Below are 17971 nucleotides of genomic sequence, written 5' to 3' on the forward strand. Positions count from 1 at the left end.
TAGACAGGAAAGGGAGGAGAGTGAAGGGGAAGACATGCAGGAAAGGGACGCAGGTTGGAATCAAACCCTGGGCCACTGCGTTAAGGACTGAGCCTTGGTACAGGGTGCCCCTCTCTCCTACCTCTTTAGCGGAGTTCCCTCAGTTGCTGGCTCAGTCTTCACTTCCTCTAATTTATCAGCGGGGAGTTCACAGGGTCTGTAGTCAGTCTTATTAGTCCTGGGAGTCCTGAAGCCTCTCCACCAGCTGGCTCCATTTTCCCTCTGCTTAAGCAGAGCTGTATACACAGCTGTCTCGCTGGGAATCAACCCCAACCCTGAAGTCCCATCCTGACAGACAGGCATATCCAGAGGTCCATCTAGGACCTCTGGGTCCTGCACTCGTGGGTGTGGGCTGAGTGTGGGCGGAAGTGGAGACATTGGCGAATGGAGAAGGGACTCAGGGGCTTTTCTGCCATTGGAGAGGGATTTGGGATACTTGCAGCTTGACAGAGGCTCCAAGGATGGCTCCAGAGCCACAAGACCCCCAAGCTGGGGCCCTCCGGAAGAATCCTGTTCCAGAGAGGTCTCCTGTGTGACTGATAGACGGTGGTGGAAGGGGATCATGGCTGGCCTCTTAGATTGTTTGTCAGCCTTTTCTGTCTTATCACTGGTCTTATGTTTGGGCAGCGAGGGAGGGTATAATGACGGCCCAGAGGACTGAGTGGGGTTTGCACTAGTCTGGGGGTTGGCAGTGGATGTGGTGGTCAGATTCAACTTCTGCTGCTTCAACCTGTAACAAAGTCAAATACGTTAGAAAAGAAAACTAATGAAAACCCTCTGAAGAATCTGTTTTAAAGTAATTATAACAGAGATGTTGCTTTAATGTCACAATAATGTCTTGAGTTTTTGAAGTGTCCACACCTATATTCCTTCTTTTTACTAGTTTAAAAGACTAACAGTTCCCATTCATTGTCCTCATCTGTCTCTTTTCTGCTGAGCAATATTAGTCATTGTTTTATTTAAGTTTAGATTGTGATCTGACACTTAGAATTGCATTAATTACAGAATTGTACTACAATTTACATTAAGTTGTTTGTTGTTCAGACTGTATAGTATGTTGACTTAAATCAAAAACTTTTCTTAACAAAGCTGTTTTGTTAGAGCATCTGCTTTGCAAAAGGCTTTAAATATAAATATGTCTTATGTAATACACATTAAAGCTCAGATACTGTACATATAAGTATAATGCTGATACTGAACAGCTTGGGTGCAGCTCTGTGGTACCTGGAGCAGCTGCAGGACGCTCTCGCTCCCAGATCGTTAAAGTCCCACGTGGTTACTCCATTTGGCACTTCCTTCTTAGGCGTCATGTCAGTTGGCGGATTCGATCTGCAGGGACCAAACAGATCTATGAGGGCACCAGCTCAACTGCATCACTGCACTTTCATAATAAAGACACTAAGCAGAGGAAACAAACTCAGCGATGGTTTGAACTTACACATGCTGAGGCTGGTTGAGATAGCACTCCCTCCAGGCCTGATGGACTACCTGACGAGTTAGCTTCTTCGCAGAATGCTTTGGGCTGATGCTGGCGACCCCCATGCTGCTGTCCGATGTGGGGACACTGGAGACGGAGGTCACAAAGCCGCTGTCTGCTGAAAACATAAAGGGTGGAACAGATGTCATAATGCAGGACAGAGCACAGGATTACATGCATGTATAATGTTGTATGAAATGTCCTGCAGGAAGGTGTGTACGTGTGTGTTTTTGTTACCTGAGCAGGGCTGCTGCGGTGACGTTGGCGGTGTTAGCGGCACACTGCAGTGGTTTGGCTCCCTGCTGAGGCCCTGAGCTGCAGGAACAGGTGGAGGCTGCTCCACTGGTAGGTCCCCCTGGGCTATCAGCACTAAAGCAGCTGGGTAGGTCATCCTTACTCCACCTAAGAAGATAAAAAGAAGGGCATTATTCACTGTTATGAAACAATGGGACAGCCACTGCTCATTTTTAACAGCAAGGTTTATTGAGCACCATCTTAAAGCAGTTTTTTTATTATTATGCAATACCCACATAACAATTATTGTGCCTAAAATGTCTTCACACTCACCAACCTATCATTCATTTATATTTTGCTAAAGAAAAGGAAATAAGTACAGCAGCTATATACTATATGCAATGCACTTGCTCCTTATCCATTAATATGATCATGCACATTCACCGCTCACATAAAATATATCACACATCTTAAATCCCTTCACACTTACTTCTTCACCTCTTCAGGCAGCAAATACTTGTCTTCTTAGATGTAAAAGCCAGTGGTATGCATAGGAGTTCTGATTATAATCAGGTCAAACCAACGCTGAGGGATCAGACTGATTAGACAAAGCTGTTAGAGTGCCTCCCTGGGGGCTTTTGCCTCCACTTCCCTTCTTCCCTTTCCGTCTTTACTGCTCCCTCTTCCCTTCTAGTCATTCCCCCTTTTCACTCTGAGATGTGATAAAAGACTGTGAGGGTCATTGCAGCCAAAGTATACTTCAATAGCACCTCATCTACTACTACCTCAGCTCGAACTGCCTACATGGAGACAGAGGGTTCCACGCTCTTTTAAATCCAACAGACATGTTGACTTTTTCCATACCTACGATGACCTCCAGTGCCGCGTGACAGTTGCGATTGTAGGCTTGGCTTGCTTCTTCTTTTTCCTTTTCCCCAATTCCCTGTTTCTGCTGAAGTACTATAGGGTAGAAGTAGCTCCACTCCTCCATCAGCTTCCTTGCTGCCGGGTCACTCATTTTGTAAGCCTGACCTGTTAGAGTGCCGCTCAGACCATATGGACTTAGGATCACTGCAGATGGATAAAACAGAGTGGAAGAATGGTGCATAGCATGGTGTAATCAGTAACCCTAAATATTGTCACTGACTTTTCAGTATTTCATTATATTGCACAGAACTGAGGAGGTTAATAGTTAATAGTAAATACAATGAGTTTGCAGAAGGTTGCCCGTAAGTAAGGTTATGTAATCGTCATAAAATTAGTTAACTACTGTTTTGCAGTGCTGGAATGCAACCAACTACATTTACTCAAGAACTGACCTTAAATATGATTTTGAGGTACTTGTACTTTATTTCCATATTTACACTTCAGGCTATTTGATACTTCTACTATTCAGAGGGAAATGTTGTACTTTTTTCTTCACTACATTTATCTTTAGACACTAATTAGGTTACAAAAAAAAGGTTTTTCCAAACACTCACAAGTATATACAATTGTTCAAATTAACTCCACCTTGACCAAACACTTCTACTCACATATTACTGTAATACATCAGTATATAAAAGCATAACATTCACAGGGGCTATTTTTCTCTCTATTGAGTATTTTGACTTTTACCACTTAATTACTTTCACTTGCAGTGGAGTATTTATACAATGTAATGCTAAAGGATCTGAATATGTCTTCCACTAGCGTGTTTTGATAATCGCATATCATGTTTTGTAAAATATGGCACGTTGTCTTGTACATGTTCATCAGCAATATAACCGATTTCTGGTTGTACTTCATTGCAGTGCATGCTGCTTAATGAACATCATTTTTGTTTTGTTCTGTTTACATAATCAATAGGCAAAAAACAATGGTGGTGGCTTTGTGGTTGTACCTTGTACTGGCGAGATGGAGGTCTGTGCGAGGCGGATGTGGTGTTCTGTGATGTGGTATGCAGGCTGGTGCTGGGCGATCTCCACACTCGTGCACACGTTGCTCTCCCCGTGGAGGAAGAATGAGAAGGAGCATGATAGGTGTTCACTGGGGACAGAAGGCAGTAATGGTTTAGATGATGAGACCACAGATAGGCAGAACAGTACAGCAATGTCTTCTGTGTGTGTACAGTGAGCGGATTATAGAAAGATGTGAACAAAATCTCACACCATGAAACATTGAATTAATTGGCAGTATGAGTTTGCACTGTAACACTGAATATCTGTCCAACTTCATTACATGTACATTTAACTTCACAATTGTATTTGAGATTTAAATGGAATCAAAAATTACATTTAATTATGTTAAACTTGAAATTAAACAAACCCATGAATCACATCTATTGAAAAACAAATGTACAACATGAATATCTTTCGGGCAGCGCATGACAGATGATGAGTGCTTTTCTCCAAACAGCAATTTAGAGCAATACTCAGAATGTGTCTTTGTAAAAGCCTCGCTAAGCTCTACCTACATTGATCATCTTCATCATTTCCCACACAGGCTCCTTATTGCAGGTATAAATCCTCATTTGCTTATGACTGATCGTGGGGACTACATGTTTACATCCGTGGTGCTCTCTTTATTACGCAGCCCAGGCATGGTTCATCATGCATTGCTCCTTTTTTAATCACAGAGGAGTAGTTGTTGGGGCCTTATTGCAATCTACATACCAGTGGGCGTGCTGGACATCATTAACTACCAAGATGGCTCCACTCTGATGTATATTTTTAATCTATAAAGCTCCTTACCAGCTTGGTTTGTATATATCACACTGACAATAAAGTCAGCAGGTACTGTAATCTCCCTGTGATTACCCTGCTGCCTATGCAATATCTCCTTTGACCTGAGGGACCTGGGCCTCCATTTGAACTGTAATGGATCATCAAATTCAATAAAATGGCCAGTTCCACAGTCACTCATGGGCAGAACTAAACACAGTCTTGTGGGAGCCAAAAATCTTGTGGCGTGGACCGTGGCGGCCTCCAGATGGCGCTGAGGGCACCCAATAAGGTGAAGAGGACAATTTTCCCTGCTTCATAAACATTCCTAATGCTCCCGGAGAAAAAAACATACCCTTATAATAACAGGTGGTTTGAACACAATGATGTAAAGTCACAGGAGGAAAAGCACATACTGTACATATGCATACACAAGCCTGCCGTCGCCTTCACACCTACAGGCACACACCCTCTCTCAGAAACACACAGCACTATTATAATAATAATAATAATAATAATAATACATTTTATTTAAAGTGTCTTTCATGACACCCAACGTCATTTCACAAACAAAAAAGGTGGTTAAAATTGTAGTAATCCTATAAAAATACAAAGTTGGTTAGTCAGTCAATCCATAAGCCAGCCAGCCAGCCAGCCATCCATCTCTTCTTCACAATTCACATCTGTACAACACATGAGTCAAAATGCTTACAATGTCACTGGCCTTAAACTTTGTCCTCAGTGCATCATTACAACATATGAAGAGCTATATATAGCTGCATGCAGAAGCTCAGGGGAACAGCTGCAAGTCAAGAGTACCAGTCCAGCTAACTGACATACATATATGCACAGTCACAATTTACATTTAGGATGTTTCACGCTCCATTGAAAAACATAAAGCCACATTCTCCAATTTGCACTGATTCTTCATTAAGTAATTTACATATATGGATAGACATGATTAAGAGCATTTAAGACAAATGAATTAGGACTTTTTTATGTTTTTTCATAGGCTGATTGATTGATTGATTGATAAATTGTATGCATTTCACTATGTTATGTTTTGGCTGCACTGCACAGGCTGTGAAATGAAGCATCCATTAAAATTAATTTCACTCTGTGTTGATAATTCTGTTTATATTGTTATTACAGTATATATTTTTTATGAGATGCGTGGCACTGATCGGGATTGATGTGTGGACAAAAATACGGCTCCCTTAAGCCCCCTCGTAAAAACGGCAGCTCTGGCCAAAAAGCGGCGAATCATTGTTGGAAATCATCTGTTCTCTCTTTGTATCCTTGTCTGTCTTTCGCCGTCTTAAAATCCGACAGGAATACATCTGAATTAGTGGCTGCTGGATACTTTTGATATTTCAGCTGGGATTACGGTGTACTGGTAAATAATTATTCACTTTGGTGCTCTCAATTAAAATCTACCTGAATTATTGCAAAGCCTATAAAAGGCTACTGATGAACATTATCTAAATGATTAAAAATTGTGAACACAGAACTACAAAAAGAGCATCAAACTGTAGGCTGACGCAGCTGGGAGATTGATGCTCCCTGTCCTTTTACAAAGGGCATTTTTCTGCACAGTAAGCAGGTGTGAGGTTGTGGACACACTGGGCTTCTTGCATCCTCGGGGGACATATGTGCACCTGGCAAGGGTGTGTGTGTGTGTGTGTGTGTGTGTGTGTGTGTGTGTGTATTTGTATGTGTGTGAGGACAGCGCACAAAGATGTGAGGCAGCGGTGTGTGCTGCTGGCCTGTATGAGTACAGGTATTAATAAATGAAGAGGAGTGATGGCTGAGACTCGCCTCAGGGCTGGCAGTACTGGAGAGATAGAGAGAGGAGGCAGAGAAATAGGAAAGGAGGGGTGGGGGGTTGAGAAAAAGAAGTGAGAGGAGGAAGAAAGGAAGAAGAGTAGAGGAGAAAGAAGAACAGCAATAGAAGATGGAGACATAGTGAGGTAGAAAAATTAAGATGCATGAACAAGACCTAGATGGAATGGGAAAATGGAAGGATAAAGAGGAAATTAGGAGGACAAGGAAGGAAAGATACAGTGTAATATGAGGAGTGAAAGCAAAACGAGTTTGAGAGAAAGAGGAGGAGATTCAGTGCCACGCACAGCAATTGCTGCACACATATCGATGAGATCAGAGTTTTAATGAGTGGTTACTGAGCACAATTTTATGGTGAAATCAATCAGGGAACGTAGAGCCGGAGAACACACACACACACACACACACACACACACGCATGCACATGTACGCACGCCACCCGCACGCACACACGTGTGTGTGTGTGTGTCCATTTCATTTGGCTTCATATATACAGCTAAGCTTTTATGCCAGTGTTTTACTGTACAGTAAATAAATAGTAAATACAGTAAAATGTGGGCTATCGGCTATCATATGTGTGCAAATGTCTATGGTACACATGTAGAGGGAGGCACAAATTCATGCAGATAATCCCACAGTTATTGTAACAACATGTAACAACCCACAATGTGTATCACACGCATGTTTGAATGCCACAAAGCGACTGTATTGGGGTTCATGTGACATTGTGTCTTTTTACCCCATCACAACGCCACCAACCAGCCAGCCAGCCAGCCAGCCAGCCAGCAGGGGAGCCGGTTAATGCCCGACATGCATCATGGACTTGACACACATGCATCGGTGTGTAAAATCACGCACACAAAATAACAATAGTTATCTCGGTTGTGGGGATGCTCTCATGTCTAACCCAGTGGGAGGAAAAAATAAAACAAGATTAGAGTTAGAAAGCAATAAAACCGGTACAAGAAAAAAAAGACATGCACACAAAGCTTTTTCCCCGCACTGGTAGAGGCACCTAAAGCCCACAATGTGATAACTGTGTTTAGATATCATTAACAGTCATATGCACTAAGCAGGCTGATAGCGTTTTCTTAGATTCTCTCAAATCTGGAGGATTAATCTCCTTAATCTGTACCTTAAATTCTCTGCCACCACAACAGCACTATTATGAGTTATCTTCATCTTCTAGCTGCCTAACTCTTACTACACATTCTGAACACATCTCTTGGAAACACAATAGCGTCACAGTGCTCTGGTGGACTGATGTAGCAGATGTTTATCCTCTTCGCATTTACACAAACATGCTGTAAAAGTCCTTCCACTGCACCCACACTATAACTTTATTCCATACGACCAAAACACCAATACTCTCAGGCTAATGCAGGTATGTGCATATGTTCCTGCACGCAGACATGACACACCAGTATTAACACGAGCATAAGGGGGATGCAGTCAGCTTGATGTATTATTCAGTGGCCCCCAGTGGGTGGTTTTAGCCAGTGTTGTGATCACAATGTTTGTGCTCAAACACTGCTCCAACTATGGATTCACAATGAAAAGGTGCTTAAGGACACAAACTGTGCCCACTCATCGCCCTCTCTATGGGGACAAGAAACACAGAAAATCGCAGTCGAAATTAGATTTCTTGTAAGTCCTGAAAAACAGCAGATAATGACTGAATACGTTGAGGTACCACTGGCTTTTACCTTCATATCTGCGGTCCTAATTAAAAAAAGAGGAAAAGGCTGTTGCTGTGATGTATCACCATCCTCTCTATTGATCTATGGGTTTTCTTTCTCTTCCTCCTCCTCCTCTTTCTCTTCCTCTCTGTGGTTTTACCTGGTAATGTTATTGTGAAATCTGGGGGATAGCGCATCACATGCTCTCTGCTTTCTGTCTCTAGGGAGGCCCAAGACACATGTAGAACAACACACTTTAAAGAACAAAATGCAAATATTTCAGTAATCAAAATATTTAACAAGGGTGAATGAAAGAGGGGCACTTCTGAACTTTTATCTTAAAAGCACAAAAGAATTACTTTAATAACACTGAAATATACATGACATAACATCAGATACGGTCTGATTTATTAATATTTGTATGGCTCACAGTGCATGTAGTCAATCAATCAGCCACCACTTAGATCTCAGCTGCTGTATTTAAATACGGTGGCTTTTCCTTTTTACTACTGACTGAAGCACATATTATAGTAACAGTCAAATTCATAAATGACTGCGCAAGTGTTTGTATTGTTATTTTTTCCTACCCACACATACACTTCAGTGTCATTTACATATTCGCGGCTTTGCACTAGCTCCTTTGAAATAATGCCAAGACCGAGGGATTTCTTCTGAAGTGAACCCCCACCTGAACACACCATACCTACATATTGCTCTGCAGAAACTGTAAATCTAATGTTGGAAATTTCTAGAACACCTGCAATTATGCACATTTTTACCGTGGGAGCCACAATGTTTCAGTAATGATGTAGTAATAGCTGACTTGAAGAACTAGGGCGAGTTGTGAAAGAAGTAGGTTTTAGTCCCTCCATTGACTTAAATTATAAACATCAACATCTTGAAATTTAAATGAAGTTTTTAGCTTTTAATTTTTGCATAAGTAGTTGATTGCAAAGCAAAAGTATGGATGGCAGAATAATAAAGAGCAAGAGGACACTGAACAGGATGTCTTCTCCGTATTGGTGCTACTAACAAGTATTTAATGACTGAAGTATTGAAAAACTAATTAAGAATTCCTTATTCAACACTCCTAAATCCTGATGCTTTAAGTCCAAACCCTTTAACTTTTATTAGAGCCTTTTTCACCCCTGGTCTTTATAAGCCAGTCACAGAGTATATTAGTCAGTCTACCAGTCCAACTCATTTATTCATCGGTCTGCCAGTCAGTCCGAAATGGGGGGGCTTTGTTGTTGTCACTTACCTTTGTAACATGTCAAATAATCGGCTGGCCCCCAAGTCAACCCGTAAGAAAATCTTCACACCATACATCACATCAACTATTTTACATATTTACGCTGATCGTCTTTCTTCTGTGATAAAAGTTTAAAAAAAAGCCTAACTTATAACTAACACCAGATCCCTGACAAGTATTAATGTAGGCCTTAAAGGTCCTCCATCACACCAGTACAAGGTCCCTTTCCTTCTTTATAAATCTACCAAACTATTAATGCATTAGCCATCATGCTGCACACATGTCAAATTATCTTGAATGAAGATGAAGAACAAAGGCCACCTGAGGTGGAAGCACTTTGACTTTGTTACTCTCATTTACTGCAACTGTGAGTTCAAGTATTTTTTAAAAGGTCCCACATTATGATCATTTTAAGGTTCATACTTGTATTTTGGATTTCTATCAGAACATATTTACATGCTTTGTTTTTTCTGAATATACTTGTATTCGCCCCTCTGTCTGAAACGCCCTGACCTTAAAGCCCCTGAAAGCACTGGGGGAAAGATTTAACCACACATACCAATCATATATGTTTTCTTACTCACTCACTATTCTGTTTCTTATTTTATATTGTTTCTTCTTGTCTGCCTGTTTATGATTAAACTTGATTAAATGTATTTTTTTCATATTAGGGAGGATTTTGTACAAGTTAGAGTGTTGGTAAAAAAGTAGATCTGGGGTGTAAAAAGCAGGAATGTTTTTCATGTGTATTTTTTGTTGTTTTTATTTCTGGAGATTCTGTGACCTTGTGATGTGGCCTAACACCAAATGTTTGTTGCCTAGGAGATGGCTAATAATATCTCAATGTCATTGGTCCCTGGGGAGAGGAGAGGAGAGGAGAGGAGAGGAGAGGAGAGGAGAGGAGAGGAGAGGAGAGGAGAGGAGAGGACTTGTATTAAATAAAAGCTTATTTTCTCAGGTTAGCTAAGGATTTCTGTGATTTTTAAAAAGTAGTTTAAACAGGCAGAGCAACTTGTTTTTGTTTCATGATCTAGCACCAGAGGATAGCTCTATTACACTATAAAATATGAACATTATTTATACATGAGTATATGGCCATTAATGCGAATGAATGCACGTAGATTAAGAAATATACTGTGTACAGTAGTGTACTTGGCAAGCATAGAATTGACTGAACTAATGAGAGAGACAGACCCTAATACATCCATTCAGCAGTCTATAGTAATGATTAATTTACGACCCCCCGCCTTCTCTGATCCCCACCTCCCCACCACACACATTGAGCCTCCTCCCTGCTCTTCCTCGCCTCTTCTCTCACACTCTCTCTGTATGCCAGTAACTCTCTCTCTCGCTCCCCTTAGCGTCTGATGCAATCCGTTACCAACCCAGAGTGCTTTCCTCCCATTCAGACACAAAGAGAGCATGAGTGTTGTGCTGAAAGGGGAGGGTGGGTGGGTGGGACAGAGGGTGCTTTGGATGTGTCCTGGATGTGCCAATCCTTGCCGTGCCCTGGGGACACATATGAGATAAACACCAGATAAGCCTGACAAAGGCGGCAGTGCCAAGGCACAGGAGTTGGCATGGGTAAGGGGGTATGGCATGGATATTAGCACTGAAGCGCCCCCTGTTGGGGATAAAAGGCAACGTGTGGGAGTAAAGAAGAGACAAAGGAGCTGGTTACAGCTGAGGCAGGAGGTCAGTGTATGCCTAAGTGAGCAATGTTCCCTCATGTCATGAAAACACTGACGGCCAGGGATCTGCAGGGATCCTTAGGGTTTACACTGTCAATTGTGGGGCAACACTGTTATTCTGGGAACGAGGGATGGTGTGTGTGGGCATTCAGGACAGTATGTGTGTTTGCATGTGTTCTGGAAGCAAGCAGTAGAGACATGTGGAAAGAAAAAATGCCATGGGTGACTTACCTGATTTGATACACGCAACCTGCAGAGTGCAAGCATGAAACAGCTAGCATGACTACTGCAGACATCTACATTAGACTTGTTTGTGCCTTTATGTGCTCAAGTGTCTGTCTGTCTGTCTGTCTGTCTGTCTGTCTGTGTCTCTCTCTCTCTCTCTCTCTCTCTCTATAATTCACAGACAGAACAAGTCAACATTGGCTCAGCAGGGGGCGTACCAGCTGACAACATATTCATACAGAGCGGTCAAAAAGAAGAGAAATGACATGATGTACAAGAGAGACACTCACACGTAAATGTCTGCACTCAAACGACGAGCGTAATTTCAGAAAGAGAACCTCAACATGTGTTTGTATGCATGCAGTATGTATGCGCACACACACACACACACACACACACACACACACACACACACACACACACACACACACACACACACACACACACACACACACACACACACACACACACACACACACACACACACACACACACACACACACACACACACACACACACACACACACACCCCAAATCACAAATGTTATTTACTGATCTTGCAGTGACTCGCTATGCTTCATGCTACCATTTGGTAACTTGTCAAACAGGATAATGTACCCAATAAATGTGCAGAGAACCCTTTAAAGATGTGACAACCTCTAAAAAACAAAAACAAGCAGAAAAAGACATCCATATTAATTAGAACTGGGGTCACTTTGTATGGCCAGAGGGTGAGAGATACAATATGAGAAGTGTGGTGTCTATGTAGAGCATAAGTTTAAAGTGTTCATTTGATTCCCATCCTTTCCATTCTCATCAAACCATTCAGTGACCCCTCATGCTCTGCATGGAAGCACCTGCATCCATTATGTTTCTCCACTCATTTATTCAGCTTTTTTTTACTTTAATACATCACCTGTATGTGCAGTATATTTCACCATGAGAGTGCTTTTAGGTACAAAATATGTCACAGTGACATCTAGGCTTCTTCACAGTATTTCTGCAAACACTATACGTACACAATACAAATGACACACACTCTTGAGACGTCACGTAGTGAGCCTCACTGAGGGACTTCCCCCTGCTCTGAACAGCTAAACCCGAGTTTGCTACAGCGCATCACAGCAGACTATGCTTGTGTCAGCAACTTTCCAGAGCGAGAGTTTCCTGTGCATCTCTTAATTTGCACGACATTTGAATGACAATGCGATTTAAGGTCTTTCCAGTTCAAAAACTACAAAGTAAATATAAATAAAAGGATGTTTTTGCGTTTGCTGTTCCAACAGATTTCTACAGTAAGAAAATTGACAGCTAAGTGGTTTCCCACTTGAATACTTAGCATTTAAGCACTGTTGCATTAGAGATGCAAGGAATATTGCATCTTCACCAGCAGGAGAAGCTGAAGTGGGTAAACTATAATCACTGAAGCAACAAGTTGAGCAACTGTCATCACACCCACCCCTCTTTTTTTACTCTGTTTTAGTCTCTCTGTCTGCCTACACACTTACACAGTGTGACACACACACACACACACACACACAGACACACACACCTTACAAAGAGAGAGAGAGCTGTGAGAGCTTGACTCAGCTCGGCTCTCACCTCTCACCACCATTCACTGTCCTGGTATTTACAGTTTTTTTCGATTGCTAAACGACAGTGGGCACAACTGGAGTCACATGTGCAAAACTCTAACTACAGTCTGCACAGCAGCAGTTCATGTGGACCAAACTCTAGTTCATTTTTCATTGCTTGAACACAGTTTTCAAAACTCTACACACTTATCCCATGACTTTAACCACAACGTGCACAACACTGTAGATCTACAGCACTTTGTTCAAATGCTAACACACTGCTGTCAAAACTGTAAACCACACATTCAAAACAGAATGGATTTCAGTCTGGTGCCTATCAAACACTGCTGATTGCAATTTTAGCTGAAAGCCTAAGCAGGTGTCTTGTTTTAGACTAGTTAGTGAACATATATGGTATTTATACAGAGAAAGCTCAGAAAGTCTTTTTTTGTATACAAACACCAAATAAGAATGAAACAATTCTACACTGTACTGTTTGAGAGAAACAGGTAAAAGAGCAAAGATACCAATATGTCCAGGTAAGATGTCTGAGGTTATGTACGCAGCTATAAAAAAAAGTGAAAAACACTATATCTTTACAATAGTAAAACTGTGTTCTTACTGTTTTTCAGAAAGTAATGGAGGTGAAAGCAATAGAAACACCACATTACAGTAATTTGTATTTAGAGATAATGCATACATCCAATGTGATGAACTTGCCACATGATGCTGGAGAGAGGCAGGATTAGTCACACTATTCGTTGGTACTGTTATGTACCTTTAGTTTTTTTCCCCCAGTAATTCCATAAATTACTAGAGACAAAATACTTTATTGAAGAAAACTGATGATTTTCATTCCTTCTTGTTTACCTTATGTAAAAATTGGTATGCTATACAATCTATATTTTTTCCTTAAATAAACTGTTGAGTAGTGTCAAGTCACTCAAATTGTTCAAACTGTAAAGATGAGAAAGTTTGTAATTTCTGTATTGGTGTTTGATGCTAGTGTTTTTACCCTCAGTGTGTTCTGAGTGACAGTGTGTGTTATCTCAGTGAGGCCTGTGCATACTGTTTGAGACGTGTGTTAAGAGTTGTGTTGCTTTGAATGAGTTTTGCAGGTGATGTGAACTGTTTAGCTCAGGTGACTGTAGGTAGTGCAGACTGTAGTTTGAGTTTTGCACATGTGACTCCAGTTGTGCCCACTGTCGTTTAGCAATCGAAGAAAACTGTAATAGTCTCACACCCGAGCCAGCCGCTGGAACATCAAGGACATGAGAGGAGAAGAGACAAATACTGAATCACATGAAACCAATGCACGCTGCTTTGCGGTGTCACACTTTGACACACACACACACACACACACACACTTCTGTAGTGTATATTTCTCACAGACTAACATCCATGAAACCTTGTGGCACACAAAACATGCTTAAGAAGTCCAATGACAATATCTCAATGAGGCGCAGGTGTGTTATGAAAGTTCTTACCTGTTGCCCAAAGACTTTTCTTCCAGTTCATGTGGCTTAAAGAACCACTTCCCAATCCTCACAAACCCCTTATCCATCAAACATCTGCAGCAGTAAAGAATAAGAAAGAGAAGCCAACAGAGGAGAGAAAGATAGTTATTCATTAGACAAGAAAAAAGACAGCCAGAAAATGGTTTAACATCTTGTATAATGCACTGTCATATATGAATCATGCAACAACTAGTATTCTAGAGGGGCTTAGAAAAGGTTTTGATTTAACTCAATGATTTTTTTATGATTCTGGTGGTGTTGTTAAGGATCTCATCACATTACAGTTTCTCAATACAGCTTCCATAAGATGAGGCCTTCTGTCCTTAGCTTACGAGTAGGAACTGTAATATGTTTTTATATTCAGTTAAATCACTTTTTTGTAAAAAGACATGCAAAACAGAATCATTTTGACTTTGACCTTTTATGACATTATAACGTTTTAGGATTTCACTTATTATACATTAACTGCAGCAGGGACTGTCCCTCAGCTACATCTGAGCAATGCTTAAGATGTGGCGTTTAAGTGCACAGGAAAAGGAGAGGTAATCTTCTGCTAATCTGCTTTCCCCCAAAGTGGTGTGCACTTCTACACATAGCTTTCCAAAAGCCTTTCCTTTCGTCAGATAAAAATTTGATCACATCAAACACTTCAGTCATCATGCTCCCTATTTGGCTATCCCGCCATCTGTGCACTTCTTCACCTCATTTCAGCCTCCTTTCAGAGACAAAACTCAGCGCTCTCAGGACTTTGACTCGTCTCTGTGTGCAGGTGCCAGTGAATTCCCTACTGGATCCTCTCACCCAGGTCAAGGAATTACAACATTGTTGTATGGACTACTCTGCACTCAGCCAGGCTGAGCTATCCAAAGCTTTTAGCCTCCAGCTATACCATCTTTGGTACAGTCTTATTGACCATAAACAATTAATTTTAGAATAACATTAACACTGTATTTAATGTGGACTGGTTACATCATGGCTAGTCTATATCCTTGACGTTCCACTTCCGGGATTGCTCCGGTGCCACAGGAAATGCCACCCGATGCATGTATTTGATGTTTCCTTCCGCTTTCTTTGTGTTGGAATTTTAAATTCAGTGGATTTATGAGGACTATTTTTGACTGCTCCTCAGATCTCTGCAGGGTAAATTGAGACAGCTAGCTAGACAATCTGTACTATCTGAGTTTTCTCTCGCACAACTATTTTGCAGCGGCTGTGTGCAGTGTATAGCGCCACCCATGACTATTCTGATTGGTTTAAAGAAATGCCATGAAACCAGAGCACGTTTTACTCCCATCCCCGAATGCTATGTGGAGTAGCCAGACCCTTCTTCAGCGTGCTTTGGAGGAGGGACTACATCATGGCCGATACCCAAACCGCTTAATAATGTTAGTATTGGCCCTGATACAGTTGGTTGGGCTGCCACTATGAGTAACTCCTTTCACTTTACACAGCATTCCATTGTCAATATAAAAATATTGATAAGAGCATCTTTGAAGAGAAATAGTCCAGGAGTATGTGTGCTTGACTGACAGGTGTCACAAGCTATCACACTTTAATGGAGCTGTTAATTTTCTAGCCACATCAACTGTCATAAACTGTGTTGAAGTCCAGCACACACACTTTAAAAACCTATTGTCAAAGTAATGCCCTTGTTTCCTCCTCCAATAGTACGGCACTGAATTGACGATGGAATATAGGTTAGGAGAATTTTACTGGTGTATATATCATTAGTTTCTGTCCGACTACAAACTCCACATGGGCACAAGATAACACTTTCTTATGCTAACCTCTGACTTTGGCTAAGGCATTAAGGAAAATGTATGTTAATTCCCTGTCTTATACTGAAAATGTCAAAATATAATGAACCATACAGCAGAGCTCATAACATTTCTCTTTTGTGTTATTTTTCTGTGCTTCCTTTACTGAAATATTCATAATTGCTTTATCTGTAATTATCATATTAGGACTAAGTTTATTAAAATGTATGTTAATTCTTAATAACGATAATAAAAATAATAATAATAATAATAATAATAATAATAATAATAATAATAATAATAATAGTCAGTGAAAGAGGTCAATGTTGTCTGGACGATATGAAAGAGAAAGTGGAAATGATCCATCCTGTGTTGAAATAGTGAGCTATAAAAGGAGTTAGCTTCAAGGTAATAGGAAGGTTAATTCAACCTGCCCCCTATGATGATCACTGATGCTTAACTTAATAGAGAGCAAATATGTGCTGCTTCATTTAACAGATGGCTCTGACTCAGAAAGGAGAGCGTTGGGTACTTGAGCAAGTGATTCAGCGCTCAGATTATAATTTCATTAAGGTGAAGCTGCTGGAAGAAAACTCAAAGTGTCTATCAATATGACACAAAGTTCTTTTGCCTGGTGATTTTTCTATTTAATTGAAAGGTCATTCTTGTTTATTTAAGAGACAGTCATACTATAAGTTACATTCAGAGCGCTTATTATAATTACTGATGATGTTAAATGTTAAATATATGTATTTTTATTATACAATATATATATATATAAAGTACCAAACATCTAATAAATAATAGTTTTAGATTTCAAAGCCTTACTGTGTGTGTGTGTGTGTGTGTGTGTGTGTGTGTGTGTGTGTGTGTGTGTGTGTGTGTGTGTGTGTGTGTGTGTGTGTGTGTGTGTGTGTGTGTGTGTGTGTGTGTGTGTTTTAGTCATCCATCAGGGAAACTCACACAATGTTCATGCTCTCTTAATCAAACTGTTCCTGGACCAAAAAGCACACCCTACCTTTAGTTGTATAATTTTATTAAACTAATAAAAACATGTCTATGCATCATTTAAAATGACTTTACCTTCCCTATTTAGCATTCATAAGCTCTATATCGTTCATACCACCCTATTTGCAGCTGTACACAGATATAATTTACATCATTTATCAACAATTATAAATATAAGATTCATAACATTACAACTGCGTTGTCTTATATTGTCATTCAGTCTCTGTTTATACACCAGCCTCCACTTATGGGTGACGCAGGAGGACTTGTAGCTTTTGACAAATACAGTAATAACCAATCATATCTGCTTACAACTACATTATAGTGTCATATACTATTTGCTGCTGCTTATAAATGCAAAATAGAGGGTAACTTTGTAGGAACAAACTGCAAATTGTGCAAAAACTCATAAACTTCTTAATACTGCAAGATATATACTTTATAAAACATATGTTACATTAACTCTGCCAGTTATGCTATCAGTTTTTAAATTCTACTGAATGTATATTGTTCAACTGTGCAGCTGAAAAAGTACTTCTTTACCTTTCCAGCAGGTTGTGTATGGCCTTGAACAGGAGGGTCCTGCACTCGTAGGACAGCCCGCACTCCCAGAGTCCCTCCTCCGCCACTGAAAGAAAAAGGAGAAAATAACCATCAAATTATAAATCTCAATATTTTATTATCTTGACAATAAAACATAGCAATGATATTTTCTGTGAAAGCAAAACATCTGCACGCACCAGCTTGAGGATAATAAACAACACACGATTCAGCGTTTTAACTGCATGTGTTTATGCCTCACTCTGTCAAAACATGCTGCATGTGCGGATGAGAAAACCTGCACATCATATCACAAATTACACTGAGGATGAAGTTTGTGTGTGTGTGTGTGTGTGTGTGTGTGTGTGTGTGTGTGTGTCTATGTCTATGTCTATGTGTATGTATGTATGTGTGTGTGTGTGTGTGTGTGTGTG

The 17971-nt window shown here is 40.5% G+C and overlaps 1 protein-coding gene across 5 annotated transcripts in view; it reads right to left on the reverse strand.

Annotated features, from left to right (window-relative positions):
- Positions 1-17971, reverse strand: part of LOC120545570 (mediator of RNA polymerase II transcription subunit 13-like) — an 80720-nt gene that overhangs the window by 13997 nt on the left and 48752 nt on the right. For 4 of the 5 annotated variants that reach the window (XM_039780037.1, XM_039780039.1, XM_039780038.1 and 1 more), the window contains exons 3-10: positions 17541-17625; positions 14203-14286; positions 3633-3778; positions 2615-2821; positions 1754-1918; positions 1478-1634; positions 1264-1368; positions 122-769 (exon numbers count right to left, since the gene is read on the reverse strand). In XM_039780037.1, coding sequence (XP_039635971.1) covers positions 122-769; positions 1264-1368; positions 1478-1634; positions 1754-1918; positions 2615-2821; positions 3633-3778; positions 14203-14286; positions 17541-17625 — 1597 coding nt within the window. The remainder of the gene's footprint in view (positions 1-121; positions 770-1263; positions 1369-1477; positions 1635-1753; positions 1919-2614; positions 2822-3632; positions 3779-14202; positions 14287-17540; positions 17626-17971) is intronic. The other variant, XM_039780035.1, reaches the window with a different exon arrangement.

This window comes from Perca fluviatilis, chromosome 17 (assembly GCF_010015445.1).
Source record: "Perca fluviatilis chromosome 17, GENO_Pfluv_1.0, whole genome shotgun sequence".
NCBI lineage: Eukaryota > Metazoa > Chordata > Actinopteri > Perciformes > Percidae > Perca > Perca fluviatilis.